The sequence below is a fragment of the Dicentrarchus labrax genome, unplaced genomic scaffold, assembly GCF_905237075.1.
Source record: "Dicentrarchus labrax unplaced genomic scaffold, dlabrax2021, whole genome shotgun sequence".
NCBI lineage: Eukaryota > Metazoa > Chordata > Actinopteri > Moronidae > Dicentrarchus > Dicentrarchus labrax.
The window spans coordinates 3422422-3440847 of NW_026136703.1; the positions used below are offsets into that span (position 1 = coordinate 3422422).

General features: G+C 39.4%; 1 protein-coding gene across 10 annotated transcripts in view; it reads right to left on the bottom strand.

Moving 5' to 3' along the window:
* The window catches only part of nrxn3a (neurexin 3a), a 205492-nt gene that overhangs the window by 101789 nt on the left and 85277 nt on the right, over positions 1–18426 (bottom strand). For all 10 annotated transcript variants that reach the window (XR_007884294.1, XR_007884295.1, XM_051396253.1 and 7 more), the window contains 2 exons: positions 12808–13109; positions 8856–9017 (listed from right to left, as the gene is read on the bottom strand). Coding sequence is in view for 8 of the 10 variants with exons in the window: in XM_051396253.1 (XP_051252213.1) it covers positions 8856–9017; positions 12808–13109 (464 nt within the window). In the remaining 2 variants the exon portion in view is untranslated. The remainder of the gene's footprint in view (positions 1–8855; positions 9018–12807; positions 13110–18426) is intronic.

The following is an 18426-nucleotide window of genomic DNA, read 5'->3' on the forward strand; positions in this document are numbered from 1 at the left end:
ATGACTGTCAGCCAGGTTGCAAAGAAGAATCGACCAAATTCTCAAAACTACAGAAGGATTCATTCAAGATACAATGAATTAAACAGGGTTGGAGGTTGGTAATAGTGCCAAACAAACAAAACTAAATATCCTATCCTGTCTGTGTACATTGGTGTAACCCTCCTGCAGACACACCTGCAATGAGCACTTCCCTTTAAATATTTGTGTTGTAGTATTATCGGTCACATGGTCCTGCCATGAGTGTTTTGCAGAGCTCCTGCAGTGTGTGTTCTTGCCCACAGGGTGGCATCATTCCCTCAGCAGATCTCACAATATGAGGCGGGCTCCTCCTCAGTCAGTCTGTGAAGGGATCCTCTGACTGCGGCTGATGGTGCTTTTATACACCCATTTGATTAATTAGATAAAGACAAGCTTTAATTTGGTGAGGTATAAAGGCATGTCAGTGATTGGTGTGTGTGTGTGTGTGTGTGTGTGTGTGTAGCCAGCGGTGTGCTGAGGGGCCCTATATTATTGGGAAAACCTTTAATTAAGCAGGCACAGGCACAGTGTAAGTGTACTTTCAGCAATTACTTTATAGTTTTTGGCCTGATGAAAATTGCCTAAAAGTTAAAAAAATGAAGCTAAGACTGAACATACATATGTGAAGGTAGAATGAAGCACATATTGGTAAAGAGGGCCATCTTTTGGGGTAAGTGGGGACATGTGCTAAGATGCTAATGACAGATAGCTCAGGATCAGTTATTATGACTTTCACAGGGTTCACACTATTTTAAGAAATCGTTTTCCAGAGTTTTTTCTTCTTTCTCTGACAGTGCAGGACAGCACTCGCTCACAATGGTGGTCAGTGTGGCTCAGTGGAGCAAACAGTCCAAATCAAGTACAATTCATATATTTTACAGAAAACTCATTAGCCTATTATGATGTGATGTGATGATATTATGAAATGTGATCTGAGTGAGTGGCTAAAATACAATTCCATTTTCTACATCCTTTTACCCAGGATATTTGGTCACTTTAATCAATTTCCAGGTGTTTCCATGACTTAGTCTCTAAGTGTCCAGGTTTTCCAGATATTTTAGGTTGTGTGGGAACCCTGCTTTCAGAAAGCAACACATAAATAGAGAACGGCATATTGGGTTTAGGTCAAAAACAAGTAAAATGATGGAAATGCAGCTCGGCCTTTTCTACAACAGTGTGCCTTCTTCAGAGCTTAAAGTTAAAGGCAGAACTACTGGGGCTGAGCAAGTACTCGGCTATCCCGGTACGGATAATGTACAAGTGTCATCGGAGTAAAATGCGTCAGTATCTGTTTTGTAATAAACAATAAACATACCACTTTTTTTTACTTCTGTAAATAGTTATTTTACCATTCTAATCAAAAACATTGCTCTGAGGCTCCATTATGAAGCTGTTGTGTAAATAGTTTTCTAATAAATATAACACTTCTGATCAACCCATATCAATTTTATCTTTTTTTTTTATAATTAGTAACTTCTGATTAGTCCCACCCACTTCTGGTTTAAGCCCCGCCCATTCCAAGTACAGCTACAGATAATGGTGTACTCACTCATCGTTCCTATAGCATCCATGGCTACCATGTGTAAAAATGAAAATCCATGCAGTATAGTTAGGTATAATGTTGGGTAGTTAAATCTTTAACAATATTTTACTGGAACATTTTAAAATTGTAAAACAAGTTACTAATGGCTGTAAAATAAAAACTGTGGAAAGTAGTGGAGTAGAATTAAAGTAAAAGTACCATTGAAAGGAAATACTCAAGTACAAGTACCTCAAAATTTTACTTAAGCATAATATTTGAGTAAATGTAGTTTTTTTAAATTCCACCACTACCTCACTAGGCACCACAAGGGATATGATTCATATCACTAAAATTAAGATCAGCTAGTCTTCAAAAGACGAAATTGCCTTTGGTCTAATTTTTTTTGCTCTTTTTGAAGAACGTAACATCTGGGAAACCTTTTTTAAATGTTGTGGAAGAGAAATCAGAAGGAATAATACCAATGAGTGGTACAAATGCTCATCCTCAGTGTTCAGCCTGTGAACTCGTCCTTTGTGTTTCTTTGTTGGCTACAGTACACAGGCACAGTCAGAAGGCTCTATATGAGTGCTTGATGGAGGTGTAATGACAATGACAATTATAGCAATTATGTGTTATTGTAGGCCATTATGTATTTAGTAGGTTTCGAGATGTAGGCTTTTTCTGTAATTGCTGGCTTATGAAAGGCATAATAATCACGGGCCAGCCAGCCACAGGGGCTAGCAAAGGCGACCAGTACTTGGTGCCATGGTAACAAAACATTTATCCGTAATGCCGCTCTGTGGATGGTGAGGACAAGAGCATTGGCAGCAGGCAAATTAGCCGTAATGGCGGGGAGTGCAGGACGAGAGGGTGCTGGACGGCAGACAGAGGGAGAGCTGGTGGGTGCTGCAGATCTGTGGGTGGGTGGGCCTGTGATTAGGAGCAGGGCAGAATGTGCGTGACTGTATGAGGTATGATGACAATCTTTCAGACAGTGTGTTTGTGACCAGTGTGCATAAATGAATGCCTGTGTATCATTTGCTGCAGTGGGGAATGAAGTGAAAGTGCTTTCAAATTCTGTAGCTTTACAATTTTTTTTTAAAACCATATCAATAATGTAGACAAACCAGTACGGAGCCCCTAAAGGGACATGGGGAAAAAAAAAAAATGAAACGTTTCTCGTGCTCACAAGATACTTTCTCGTGGTCATGAGAAACCTTACGTTAAGCACAGGCAGTTGTGCTTCCTGTGCGTATGCCTCTAGGCTCATTAACTGCGGTCAAGCCAGACATCACTCCGATCCCCGTGGTCAAATCAGCGGCACAATTTCGAGTGATATATATATATATACATAAGCGTTATATTCTCAGCATTACGGTAATTGCGGAGAAACAGTGTATTCACTTCCGGTTTTCAAAATAAAGGTATTAAGTACAGTAAGCTATAATTCAAACCTACATTTAAAATAAAATATGTTACATTAAAGTGTTTCATGTGACCATGATGAATAAAAAACAAACTTAATATCAAGCATTTTTACTGCACCAATGTGGAGAAATGCCAAAACAAAGGTTCCATATTTGTACCTCCAAGTGGCATCTTTTATTATATTTGAGGTACTGGTAAAACATATTGCTCAATAATTCCTGGCTATGGATGGTATATTTGACTTCTACACATATAAGAATACAAGTATACTTAATATCAAGCATTTTTACTGCACCAATTTGTAGAAATTCAACAATAAAAGGCCATATTTGTTACATTCTCTGTTGCTGAGAGCTTGATTGACAGCCTGGTGGTAGCAACTGCGCATAAGCAACACATGGCTCATTTGATTAAAATTAGCCCTGTGCTGATAGGTCACAACACGAAAATGTAACCAATGAAATTACTTATTTTGACACACATTTTTAGCCAATAAGTATTAAACTAACGAGGTAATGTGTGAAAAGGTGGACTTTTTTAGTTATTTTTTCAAAAGGAGGACAAATGAGTGTCTGGCTTAAGGCTGCGCCTGCAGCCGGACAGGGCGTTTAAAAGCTGGACTGTCCACCCTAAAGCCGCTTGACCGCAGTTAATAAGCCTAGAGGCATACGCACAGGAAGCACAACTGCCTGTGCTTAACCTAAGGTTTCTCGTGAGCACGAGAAACGTTTCATTTTTTATTTTTTTCCATGTCCCTTTAGGGGCTCCGTAAACCAGTGTGTGACAGAATAATATGAATCCGAGCAGATTTGTACTACTAAATACTTACTCACTTAGTTGACACAATTGACTGTTAAAGGGCCATCCACATCAAGAACTATAGCTATAAATAAATGTTCTTAATATAATGACAGTGGTGAGCAGTATCGTTGGGATCCCTTTCAGAGTCATTTCAAGAAGCTTTATTTATCCCGAGGAAAATGACTTTGATTGATGATATTGTGGTATACAACTTATAAATCTCCTGTACAATGAAATATTAGCCTACAAATTACACAAACAATAATTTAATTTCATTGTTTTAGTTATTGTTACATTGTACATTTAATCTTGTTGGTGTGGACGGCGCTTAAGTCTCGCACCTTTTTGCTCTGTGCTCCAATGACAGTTGAGCAAGCTTGCTAGCTGGTGGAACCTCAGTCAACTTTCTCCTTTCCTGTACTTGGATATGCTATGTACCAGCTTGTGTATGATGAAAGAAGCCACATTTTGAGGATAGTTGAAAGATAAAAGTGGCATAGGCTACATAGAGTCACATCTTAATTTAGCAAATGCTAGCTAACTACCTCACAAATTACTGATGTAAATTTGTTTTGCTAACATTAACTTTCAGATGCAACTAGGTAGCTAACGATTGATTTAGATTAGCGAGCTGTTTTGTATACTGTACACTGATAAACACTTAAAGGTCCAGTGTGTAACATTGAGGAGGATCTATTGTCAGAAATGGAATATAATATCCATAGGTATGTTCTCATTAGTGTATAATCACCTGAAAATAATCATTGTTGTGTTTTTGTTATCTTACAATGAGCTGTTTTTATCTACAGATGTCACAGGTTGCCTTTCATGGCTGCCGCCATGTTGAACCGCCATGTTTCTACAGTAGCCCAGAATGGACAAAGCAAACACTAGATAGGGGCACTAGTTTTTCACACATTTCATGGCCACCGTAGATTCTCCCTGGCGCTTGGAAAAAGAGGGGGCGAGAGATGCAATCTGCAAATATCCCACTAGATACCACTAAATCCTATACACTGGACCTGAAAACGTCCTACAGCTGCGTACAACTGCATTAGTTCTGATCCTTTGTTTAAGCTGATTTGTGTGACAATATGCTAGTGCAATGCTAAATAAAGCAACGTGAAGAAAAGCATTTGTGAAGTAAAAATAAATCAAGTCAAAGCAAAGTATGAACACACAAACTAGAAATTCACACACATTCACTGTTGTACATAGTGGGAAGGCCAAGTACAACCAAATATAAACACTTTTATCAACATTCTTTAATATAAGTCAGTTTGCTATATTTTTTGATGATAGTAGGAAACATTTATTTTTTGTAAAATAATGAAAGCATATGTGACATTTCATTTAGTTACAAAAAATAATAATAATAAATCAAACCCTGAAACATTATGCTTATGTGCAGTTTTTAAGTTTTAAGCAGTAAGCTGTTTTAATAGCTGATCTGGACATTATTAATGACCTGTACCATATGTGTGTGAGCGTGCACAAGCCCTCATGAATATGTGTGTGTGTGTGTGTGTGTGTGTGTGTGTGTGTCATATTGGTTATGTGACACCACCTTTATCCTTGCTATCTCTGTGTTTCATCATGAGAAAATAAAAGACTCATAACTAATGTGCATGTTTGGGTGTGCGTGTTTCTATTTGTATGTGGATGTGTGTGGGTGTGTATACATGTACGTGTGTGTCAGGGGTGGGTGGTACAGGGAATCACAAAACCTGCCCAGCATGGCATGGCACAGAGCAGGAAGTAGGCCAGGGGGGGATTAAATGGCCACTGCGCCTCTTCCTCCCTCTCCTTGCAGCCCATATGATGCTGTGTACTGTGTGTATGTGTGTGTAACTGGCTCCAGTCAAGTGCTAAGAAATGACATCATCAGCTTGAGGGAACAATATTTTTTGTGTGTGTGTGGAGGTGTGTGTGTGTGTGTGGGTGGGTTAACTCCATGGGGCAACTCTCCCTCAACATGGTCCTACTGAGGCTCCACTTTAATGCAGTGAATTACAACAGTATTTGTAGCGGAAGCAAAATCAAAATAGCAAAGATTACTTGCTGACCCTTTCATTCCCCAGTTTTCAGTCGGTTCTGCAAACTTTTACAGTAATCTTGATTTATTTGACCACATGATAAATTTTATCTGATATACTGTATGTATATCAACACGTTCTTACTACCAACCCATCAAATGCAAAGCTTGGTCAGTGGCCTCAGTGGCCACTTCAAACTCATGGGCCTGTAGGTGTAACTCTAGCATCAGTTTTGCATATGCAGGGCTCCACGGTCAAGTTAGCAATAATGAATATGCAATGTCCGGTTAGACTTTCAAGATAAAACTTGCTGAGAAATATTTCACAAGTTATGAGTTTAAACAATCGTAGCTTGGTGGTTTGTATAGTAATAAGTCATAAGTATGTCAGTATGAAAGTTTATGTACAGAACGTAATGCAAGTTAAAGCTGCAGTATGTAACTTTGATAAATTATTTTTATAAAAGTTACATACCTACATAGCTAGCCACAACGTTATTTGGTTTCAAACGGGACACGAACAGCGTTCTCCTGAGTTAAAGACGTCCTCCAAACATAGACTTTTTATACTATGTCAGCTGACTTTGATGGCACATAAATGATGTAAGGGCTCCTATGGCGTCATGTTTTGAAGCATAGGGCCACTGACCAAGCTGCTATATTTGACGAGCTGGAAGTGAGAAAGTTGATGCCCTTAAAAAGGAGTCTGAGTGTAACTTGAAGCTGGAGCAATGCAAGGGGTCACTGAAAGGAGTTGAAGTGTCAATTGAGGTGTTAGTGATGAAAGCACTTTAAGTAATGACATTAGTTAAAGTGACAATGCTGAGAGCAGTTGACATCTGTTACCACTGTTTTCAGTGTAAACACTGTAAAGTGTCATTTGAAGTCTGAATCATGATAAAAGAAAATGTAAGCACTGAAAGCAGATAAGATGTAGGCACTGATAACAGTTTAAATGTCAGCTGGAGGCTGAGCTGACAGCAGTTGAGAAATAATTTTAAGACTTAGAATTTAAGAAGGAGTAACGTAACTGTGTAACTGCTGATAGGAGTTGAAATGTCAGTTAAAGCACTGGATGCTGCTGAGAGTCCTCATAACTCATAAAGTTCTGTTACTTAGATTGTGTGACAGACCTCTGTCATGCTCTCTGTATTTTATTTTAATTAATAATTTAAAAATAATGATTTTATACTGAGTCATTATTAGGAGAGACTGACATCACAGGGGATATCTATTTTTTACTTTGTGTAGGCAATACAATTCCATAAAGAAAGGTTCTCTAACCTGCCTTTAACAAAGATGTTAGTTTTGATGACCTGCTGTGTTTTTCATACTTTTGTTTTTATCAATTTTTCAAGGAAACAATGGTGTAACTTTTGTGATTTTAATGTGTACTAACAATATAAAATTAAATATTTAAAAAAATAAAACACAAACCACTGATTGTTGCTTTATTTTTGTCAGGTAAAACTAAACTGATTCCTAAATATTATTTTCATCAGGGAGAGTGGGAACTTAGTGACATTTGCCATCTTAACAATACAATACAATAGTTTGTTTCGGCCATCCAAGGGAAAAGATTTGGCAGCCCTAAATAAAGGGACATATATTTAGAGACAGGAAAATACAGTAAGGTTACAGCAATACAGTGAGATTCAGCGACCATGGTATTCCTAACAGATATAACTAACATCCAAGCATGACACTGACATTGTCAGTTTAAAGCTTTCAGTACACACCCTGAGCTACCGAGCAACCACAGGATGGTTAAGGAGCACATGTGATTCCAGGCTTTACCTCCACAGCTGTTTTCACAGATAAAGACTTTGACTGTGGCATGTAGATTTATTGTGTGGTTGAACAGCACTGCTCTCATCAATCCCATTTTCAGACACTGCAGCAAACAAGCCCACTGTACGCCACCTGCCCAACACCAGTACAGACAGTACTGACAGTACTGACAGTAGGGATGGTGAGAGTCACTGATTCTCATTGGTGCACCGGCACGATTAGATTGCACCGGTTAAAAGAGTGTGCATCAATACAATTTGGGATGAACTTGGGATGTATCGTTTCCAAATCTCTGCATCGGTAAAATCTGATTTATTTATAATTATTAGTAGAGGCCCTATGCCTTTATTATGTAAAACTGTGATCAATAATGTTATATTTATTTATATTGATTCTTCCTCTCTAAAATCTGCTTAAGAAGAACCAAAGAAACAAAATCAAACTATCTGTACCATATTGAACAGCATCATATTCTTTTGCATCGCAGTGAATCACATTGTGTTGGATCAAATCGTGTCGAATAATTCAGTTCAATTCAATTTTATTTGTATAGCGCCAATTCATAACAGAAGTTATCTCAGGACACTTTTCAAATAGAGCAGGTCTAGACCGAACTCTTTAAAACATTAATTACAGAGACCCAACAGTACCACCATGAGCAAGACCTTGGTGACAGTGGCAAGGAAAAATTTCCTTTTAAGAGGCAGAAACCTCAGACAGACCCCGACTCTAGGTGGGACAGGGACAGAGACAAAGGTGCACAACAGTGCGAAATAGCACTGCATCCCAATAGGGACGAATCATATTGTATCACATGGTAGTTGCTTCATATGCATCTTTAAGCAGCAGCTAGCAGTTAAACAGACAAATATTTTTCTCAAGGAAGGCCAGTGATCAGACAACTACCCCCTCTTTGTCTAGTGGACAGACACACGACTCCATTGGGACAATAATATTGTTCAGCCGACAGGGAGGGTCTGGACTGTCTGACAGCTTGTTTTGGAGATGTTGTCAAAAATTGGTCAGTGCAATTTTATGTGAACTTATTGTAATGTGTATGTTCACTACAGTTTCCACAAACCTTCATCTCTATTTTATGTGAAAGAAAAAAATCTCTAAAGGCAAATGAAAAAAAAAAGAAATCTAGCCAGATAAGTAATACCTCATATTTAACTGAAAACTGATAATAAACTTAATATAAACACATCAAAACATTCCCAAATCAACTACAAACAGTAAACACTGAATCAGACACATTACCTCCTTGAGACAGCCCATGAAGTTGTTGCTGACTGGAGATCCAGGGAGGTCCGCTGTGCTGGGGCTCCCACCAACATAGAAGAAGTCATCAGATCCAAGCATGGTGTAGTCTTCCTGGGTGTAGCCCGTGGTGGTCAGAATCCCGTCCACTGATATCGTCACCTGACAATGAGGAGTGAACAGTGAGGGTGGAAATAAAATGGATTTTGAGGACAGACAGTGGCCTACAGTGTTGTTTTGGAACTCAGGTCTGTGTGAAATATAAATTTCAGAGCTGGTGATGTGTGTGTATCTTTGTTATGAATCACACAGGATAGATATAAAGAAAATCTGTCAGCCCACAATTTTCTTTATTTTTTATGTGAGTTAGTAGATGCTATTTGTGGGAAACTATTGATAGATATGAAGGGTTAGTAAAATGTCAAAACAGAGATGATAACTGGGTGAATTTAGCTGCAGACACTGACAAACATACACTGATATTCTGATACATAATCTGTATGTAGCACTAGTGATGCACAAACCATCTAGTGTTCACGGTTTTGTTTAATATTATTTTGCGTCTAAATGAGTGAGGGAGCAAAGAAACTAACGAATATAATGTAATAGAAGCAACATGCAGGAACCGACCAAAAAATAATGTCACACCACAGAAATGCAAACATGCAGGAAACAGAATGGCAGAGGATAGACCCCCACTGCAGGGAAAACTACAGCAGAGGTAGAGTGTAACTAAACGCATTCATTCAAGTACTGTACTTAAAGGTGCAATGTAAGAACTGGCCACCAGTTCAAATTCCTAGTCCAAAAACATAAGGGGCAGCATATCACCAGTGTAACCACTACCTGCTGCTAACTGTAGCTGCCTTTAGCTAAGTTAGCCGTGCAGCTAGCGGACCTATTAGCTAGATATATGTCTATGACAGGGAGCTCAAGGAATGCTGGTGGGAATGGGTATCAGAACCAGACCCAGGCAAGGGGGCAACAGAACTGGGCTCAGCAGCTTCTGGTAGGCCTTTGGCTCCGTTCCGAACATATATATACTACACTAAAAAATACAACGTGCTGGAAGGGACCATAATGCATAGTGAGCACTTCTGAATAATTTGCCGATAATACTAACAAAAGTTGGAATGTGTGATGGAGTATTTTACAAGTATTTTAGACTTTCAAAATATCACAATTCAAGGAATTCCAATACCAGTCAGAGTCCTGTTTCTTTCTAGCACCGTGTGCCATATGAAGCCGGGAAAAGGACAAACAAATGGGTAAGTAGCTGAAGGTGGAGAATCCTTAGCATTCACCTGCTGTTTAGCTTAAGTAAGTGTTGGATGGAAACCACACACCTGAGCCCTGCTAGTGTTTCAGTATCACAGCCAACCAGGCCAGGACCTCTCTCAACCCTTATCATCCCCTTTTTTTACTGTTATACATGGAGTTGTTTTTATGGTTTCATTAGCTTTCATTTATATAAAAATGTGTCTCCCCAGGTAAAAGTCTGTTCCTAATGTATTAATAATAATATTTTCTTATCCCATTTTCTTCCTGCAGTGTGGGTCGCCTCGTATTTTCAGTTGTTTGGGAATGTGAATGAAAACGATCAGTCTGGTGTAAGGAGGATTCAGTCCATGTAAGGCCATGGACATAGTGTACAGGACAACAGTCAAGATTACCAGCGTGACTTTGATCTTTTTTTTGGTCGCTGTATAACTGTGGCAGTTTCCACAATATTATCACCAAAAAACACTGAACAGAAAAATCTCATCTGGAATTAAGGAGAATTAGTAAAACCCTAGAGAAGCAAAACGTATGGGTGACAAAAAAAAGAGGAAGAGATTAAAAAGGAAAGCAGAGAAGCAACAACAGTGGATGAACAAGGTGAATAAAAGGAAGGGCAACACGAAAGTTTGGGAATACAAACCCGTTTCCTTGTTTGTTTTTGGGGGGATTGTATCTTAATGTGCAGAAGTCAAAAAAGAGGACAGGGAGAAGTACACAGCAAACCAAAAATGACAATAAGAATGATATCTACCATACAATGGAGTGTGTTTACCATAGCGAATCCAATGCCTGTTTGCTTTGCAGAGAGGTGGAGTAGGTGAGAAACCAGTGTGAGTGAAAACAGTAAAGTAAATCAAATGAAACCAAAAGATGAAATGTGAAGGTTAGTACACGTTAGTAAAACAAAACGGTTCATTTCAATCCCCGAAGTCGCTACTTTCAAGGAGAGTCGTACCAGGACTGACAGTGGTAGAGGTTAACAGGTGGAAATAGACGCAAGTTTTGGAAAATGAATACGGTCAGACGTATCCAAAAAGCTATCCAAAGCTTTTTTTTTTTTTTTTTTTTTTATCAGCCAAATTATCAAATTATTAAAATTTTAACATCTGTTGTGGATATGTTTTTTCTTCATGTCAGCTACAGTCTATGCAGCGTAGAAAGGTAGGATAACCCTTACCCCACCCGCATTTTTGCTTGGATGTTAGTGTCTATTTACATCTAAACATGCAGGTTGGTGAGAAACTGTACAGCTGAATGGAAGATCAGTCTTGGGTAATCAGCAGAGGTCTTGGATGACTGGAGCCTCTCCCCATGATCACCCCATAAAACGTCTGTCCACAGACAGATAAGGAGGCAAAAAGAGATAATGGAAAGAGAGAAAGGAAGCAGCCTAATAACATCATGAAATGTGCAGCAATGTCTTGACTGATGGAGAAAAAGCTAAGATGACAGGCAGTAGGAAAATCAGACCTGGTGTACAATAAGACACTGAAAGAAAAAGCAAACAGCATCATACCAAAAAAAAAAAAAAAAATGTTGTTGCTTTAGCTGAAATAAGCTACAGAGAGCTACCCATTTACAAAACATTTAAAACATCTGGGATTCACTATCCTACTTAAGGATGAGGTGAGGTCAGTTAATTCAACACATTTAGCAACTGGATCCATCTTTGATGGAGGCCCATTACATCAGCATTTATAACAGCAACGTCTACAGCAAAATCAGTACATTTCAGTGTTAGTGCCACAATCAGTGGCATTTCACTTATTATGCAAATTAAATCTGGAGGAAAATGAACGTGAAACAGAACCAGGGATGTATAAAGAGAACTGGATACAACATTGGATACAGCGGCCTGTTAATTCCTATGAAAGCTGTTCAGTGGCGTGTGAAGCCAAAAAACCCAATACCCACTGCAACGACATTACCCAGATGAATGCATACTGTGCAAGCCCTATGGGCCACAGTGGCCCACATAGTTAACTTGAATAGGGATAAATGATTTATTCGTGCTGATCTTCTAGACTTTCAACATGTTACTAGACCGAATGGAACAAATTCTGATAGTGAAACAAGTTTTTTTGGGGGGTTGTGATGTTCCAAAAAATATATTCACCATTTTTGGCCAGTGTGCCTCACATGATGGACACAGTTCGGCCACTATGTCAAAATGGCTCGTACCTACCTATACAATATACAGGCTACTTCTGTTGCATTGGCATGGTTTTATTTTGTTTGCAACATGGTTGGAAAGTGGTCTTTCTAAGTGGTCATTTTGGTCATATTGCACAGATTTACTGCCAACCTTTGAGGCAATAGTCATCTGAAGAGTCCAAAACAACGGAAGCTATCATAGAAGATGAGATGCACCATCCAATGTTATACTTTAATATTAACTCCACACTGTCTGCAGTCAATCATGACATAAGAGGTATCATATCAGGTTAGCAGCCAAGATAGCTAGCTTGCTAAGTGGCAGTTAGCAAGCTGACTGACAATGAGCAGGTCAAACTTAGCAGGCTGTTGTGGCTCGCTAACAGCATGCTACCGGCTAGCTAGCACGTGACAACTCAACTGCTACACATCATCATCATCAATATTCATTAAGATAAGATTTTAAGACTGACAGTATTCCCTCATTCACATAATACCCCACACCTCTGGACCTTACCTGGCGGAGGTTACGGGTCACTTTGACATCGTGCCACGAGTTGTCGTTGAACTTCCCGTTGACTGGCTCCACAATTGCCTCGAAGGCTCCAGAGCCCAGGTTAATAACAAGGGAGACAGCGCCGTCCTTCAGCGCCAGGTTGACGTAATCGGCTGACTTGCCGGTGTGAAGGATAAGGCCATTGCGCTGCCACGTCTTGAAGGAGAGCGTAATCTCGTCACTGCTGCTCTGGATGGGGTTCTGGGAAAGATCATAGCAGAAGTACTCCGAGCCACGGAAAGTGGCCACGTTCTCCTCCCTTGCTGTGGTGAGAAGAAAGACAAAGAGGAAAGGTGTTCAGAATGGTATATTTCAGTCTTCAGACAGCATGACGGATTCAAATTAAAAATAAAATTAAACCAATAATTTCTTCAGAGAAAGTCATATTATGCAGTGTTGATCAAATCCATAGAAATTCTAGCCACAGATCCTGTCAATGCACATCTCAAGTCAAGCACATTGAGGTCAAGTCTAAGTCACAAGACTTTGACTTCAGTTGCAAGGTATGTGAATGCTTCACGGTTAAAAGAACAAGAATTTAAACATGTTTCTACTTTTTTTAAATCTTTAAACAAGAAGTTATTTTAATTAATAGACCTAATGATTAAATATTTAAGGTGTGTGGCCTATTTTACAAGGTCAAAAGTAGACACCAGTGTTTTTGCTTTGAGGCAAGTATCAAGTCAAGTCTTCAGGCAGTCCAAGTCTCAGGTTAACTAGTCTGATTGAAACAGGTATACGTTACAGTATGTCATTGTGCTACTTGAAACTACTTATATATATATATATCTTTTTTTTTATATATTTAAATATAAAAAATTAAAAACAGGTTCAGACCAAATATAAGACCACTTATGTTTATTATCTTGAAAATATACTTTTAGGTGAGCAAAACAAGCATTAATCAAGTAATAGGCTAATGCCTGTATAATTTAAGACTTCCCTGACAAATAAACAGATCCACCCTGTGCAGAACCTTCAGAAATATTCAACATGTGACAGAGGAATGCAGGTGAAGGGAGAAGTAAAGGGGGACCGCAGATAGCTATCACCTAACAACATCAAAGGCCTAATCTTGCCAGTGAAATTGCCATTTCCTGTCAAATAGCCGGCTTGTTACGGTGGTTATGCTTGTGATGAGACAGAGACAAGCAAAGATGGGAAGAAAGCCACAGAGAGAAGCCAGGATAGGGTGCACTGACTGTATTTGTCATCTTGGTAGAAGAGGAAAAGGGGAAATACAGGAAGAGGACCCAGGAAGAAAGAGAGGACAGGGCCTGGCAGTTGTTATCTGTGAGATCATCTTCAATTAACTCACTGTCGCAGCAAAAAAAACACTAGGCCGTGGTGTCGGCCACAACACAGCACAATCCATCAGCCACAAAGACGCTACGAGGATCTGCATGAGTACAGCTTTCATGTGCTCTGCTACGAAGCCTTGCCCTCACCCACCACCCCACACTAAAAAAAAATACTGAAACAAAATGGCCACGGCTTTCATCTCTTCAACACAGACACCTCAGGCATCACTTCCTCAAAGAAGACTCATCCCACACAACATAGACCACATGTAAAGAGGGAGAAGAGTGTATGCTTTGGTGTGTTGTTCCGGAGCCTTTGAAAGTTAAATATGAAAATGAATTGATGATTCAATCTGCAAGACTGCAATTAGAGTGAACTGCACACGCTCTCACCTGCCTTTTCCTGTTATTACTTACACTGTGAATGAGCCAATAGGTCAGAGTGAGAGACTAGTGTCCCGTGGTGGTTTAAATCTTCTAACAGTTTTTTCTATCGTCTTGGACATGTCTTGGACTCGTTGGTATTTGCACTAGGCCATTGGTTTCGCCAAATATATTCCAGATGGTCTCGAGCAAGTTTTTCTTTCTGAAGTAACTTTGATGAAGCACTTGTTCAGAAAACGGGTACTGGTTTAATCCAAAATCCATCTAGAACGGATATCGACATTGGCCGCCTGGTTAAATAACCATGGTTACTAGGTTACCTAGCTGTCAAAACTCGTCTCATTGGCAATGGCACTCTCTTTTTTTCTTTCTTTCTTGTTCTTGACTATGATCTTCTCATCACGTCAGTCTTGACTTGTCTTGGGGTCGACAAAGGTGGTGTTGACTGCAGCACTGTCTTCTAAAGCAACCAGCAGCTTCGGTTCAAAGCTAATGGCCCTCCGACATATGTACTGGCCAAAGATTATTTGCCCTTGGTTAATCAGCAGTAAAGAAAAGTAGATTTCAATCATAAGCTACGTATCACAGAAACCAGAGCTTACCCAGACTCCATGAAGAGAACTTCCACATTCCTTCTAACAGCCTGACATCTTATCTCACTGCTGGTACAGCAACTTCACATTGCAGACAGTCTAACTCTCAAAACACCTCCAATGATAGGACGATGATCAATTATTAATCAACAGGAATGTTTTTTAACAAAAGACCTTTTCGCACCAGCTCTTTAATACATAATGTCCTCATGGCACTGGACTGGCCATCGGAAGCACCAGGAGAATTCCCAGTGGCCTGCTGTGTTAAAAATGCTAAATCAAATTTAGCAATGGCATCAACACTTAATGATGCTGTTAAAGCAGGAGATGCGTATGCACCTGTACATTCTATTCTGTCAGGTGGAAGTACCTCCAGTTACTAGCAGAGTTTCAAGATGATAAACACAAGTGGAGTCAGAGCTCTGAGGAAATGCCAGGTGCAAAACAACAACACTCCAAAAGTGCACAAAAAGATATATTAGAATATTTATTTCTGTAGCCTTCATTTTGGAAGTGCAATTGACCAACTTAAGAACACTTAAATCTTAAAAAAAAGACACTTCATTTCAACCATTTTGGTTTTCTAAGCAGATTTTGTGTGGTTTGTGTAGTAATAAAACTAAAAAGATACAGCATTTTACTTGCATAAAGAGTACACAGAAATTATATATTTCTACATGGCCTGTTGTTGAAAGTGTAGAGATTGGCCTGGCCCTTACACTCCAGGGTGGGGGTGGGGGTAGGGGTGAGCACCAGCTGTATGGTTGAATGTACTATACATGCTACATACTTGACAACATGATTGTGCAGATAACGTCTAAAGCCTCTCTGAGTAGGTGTTTCCAACTGCATTAGTTAAGTGACAAGTGAGAGTCGGCGTTGCTAGGAGACGCGCTGTCAACTTCAGTGGTGTACTACTAGCTAGACAACGACATACTGCATAGCCTATGATCACTGATACAGGAAGTTTTGCCCTGTTTTTCATCAAATCCATATTGTGTCAGCTATCAACTATTACTGATGAAACTGTCTCTTTTCAGGATTCAACATTTGGAGGACTCATTATCCTGCTGAGTTTGTTTCTTGGAAAAAAAATCTTTTGGGGCTCATGTACACACCACAGGGTCGGATGCCATTGCTGTCATTACAGGGTTTGGCCACTCTGTCAAATTGGCTTCAAAGCCCTACGGACTTCCTGGGGGCTTGGGTTATACAAATGACCAGACTGTCAAACCCACCATGAGTAGTTCTGTGATCTGAGCACTCAGTAACAGTTCAAACCAGTAAGCGGTCAGCTCATATCAGTTTGTTAGGTTAAGTAATAAATATTATAGTAAACTGACATTGTCAGATGGTTTTAAAAAATCAGTATATGGTACAGCTGCAGAGAAATATTTTCCTCTCATCTATCTTTCGGGGCTGGCAAAGTCAAACTGCATCTTGTCTCCAACATGGCTCCCCTAAGGTGAGAGAGCATCCCTGCCTCTCTCTCCATCTACAGCCCACTGCGAGGAAAAAGCCGCTTTATCTGTGTGCAAGAGGAACCATGCTAGTTCATCCATGAGGAAGTTTACCTGCAGGGCTGGAATAAGAACACTGCCCTGCTTCAGACACATACAAGCATAAAAAAGAAATTCTTAGAAAAAGGCAGAATTTCACCTGAAAAACAATCGATATTGGCAGGTTTTAAATTATTTTGTTATGGGCCATAAACACCAAAATCCAAACATACAAATGGAAACATAATACTTCTGTTTTGTATGATAAGTGGTGATATGCAGAAAGAAAAATTCAATTCAAGATTACAATCACCCAGAGAGGTAGTCATAGCCATTTTGTTGAAATATGGAATGGTAATGAATTGAGAATGAATGGAACTTCTTTATGACTGAAATGAGGATGAAGTGAGGAGATTGTTATCAGCCCATAATGGTTTTAATGGCATCCGTAAGCCTGTTCCATTCAGAGACCCGCATTTGATGGATGAGCTTGGATGAGTCCTGCGAGGGGTCATCCATAAAAATGTCAGAAGGAGAGGTGGCATAAGGAAAAGTTATGGCCACAGTAAATCTCCCTTATATTTGGATGGTAGGGAATGCTGTATTCTCTGAATTTGTGCCTTTTTATCCAACTTGTCAGCAGTATCTGCTGTAAATTATGATGTTCTCTACTTTAAAAGGTCCAGTGTGTAACAGGAGAATCGGAGGATCTACTGGCAGAAATGGAATATTCATAGGTATGTTTTCATTAGTGTATAATCACCTGAATATAGGAATTGCTCTGAGTTTTTGTTACCTTAGAATGAGCTGTTTTTATGTACAGAAGCTGTGGGTTGCCTTCAGTGGAGTCTGCCATGTTTCTACTGGGATGGGGATGGGATGTCATACACTGAATCGGAAAAATCTCCAGTATGCATTGGACCAGTCTACCTCACCTACTGTGTCCCGAAATACAAAGTGCCGGAATGATTACAACCAACAGTCAAGCCAAAAACGAAAGGTTTTCATTATTTCATCAGCAAATTTACTATTTGTGAGGTGAGAAATAATGTGTGTAGATTTGGAATATTCGCAGTTTTAAGAAAACTAACTGCAAATGAAAATTTGCTCCAACGTTTTTGGAGTTTGGAGAGTCCCACAAGTGCCTGCGGGGTTATGCTGAACTTAACGGAACTAGCATAAAGAAAAATAAATGGATGTACTACAGTAAGTACCACATACTGTGTTCGTTGGTAGCATGTAGTAGGCAGTTCCAGATCCAGCCAGTGTTCTGTCAGTGCTACATATTATATCTTGCAGTGACTGTAAGACTGATGACTGAGAATTTAAGAAATATATAGTTGATTTCCCCCTCAGTAATGTATCAGATTTCTTGTCATTTTGTTTTGTTTTTGTTTTTTCACAGTTGGCCACTGCTTCCTGAGCTTATGATATCGCAGAAATCCAATAGAAATCTACATCACCTCAGCTATTAGATGTGTTAGAAACTCAACTCACTTTCAACTCTGACAACTGTAAACAACCGTTAAGTATATGGGTATGATAAATGACTGAAAAGCTCTGATAAATGAATAATATGGATTGTTTTGTATGAATCATTGATGTCACGACAGGCCTCAGCAGCACCAGGGTAATGGTTGTAGTCTGAATATGAATCTGCAATAAATAAGTCATTGGCTCATACATAACTGAGTGACATTGTGATTTATGGTGATGCAACAGACTCACAAGCCCTGCTCACAGTGGGGCAGTCAGAGCAACACCAGTTTGAGAAAGAAGAATCCAAGATCCAATCGTTTTAAC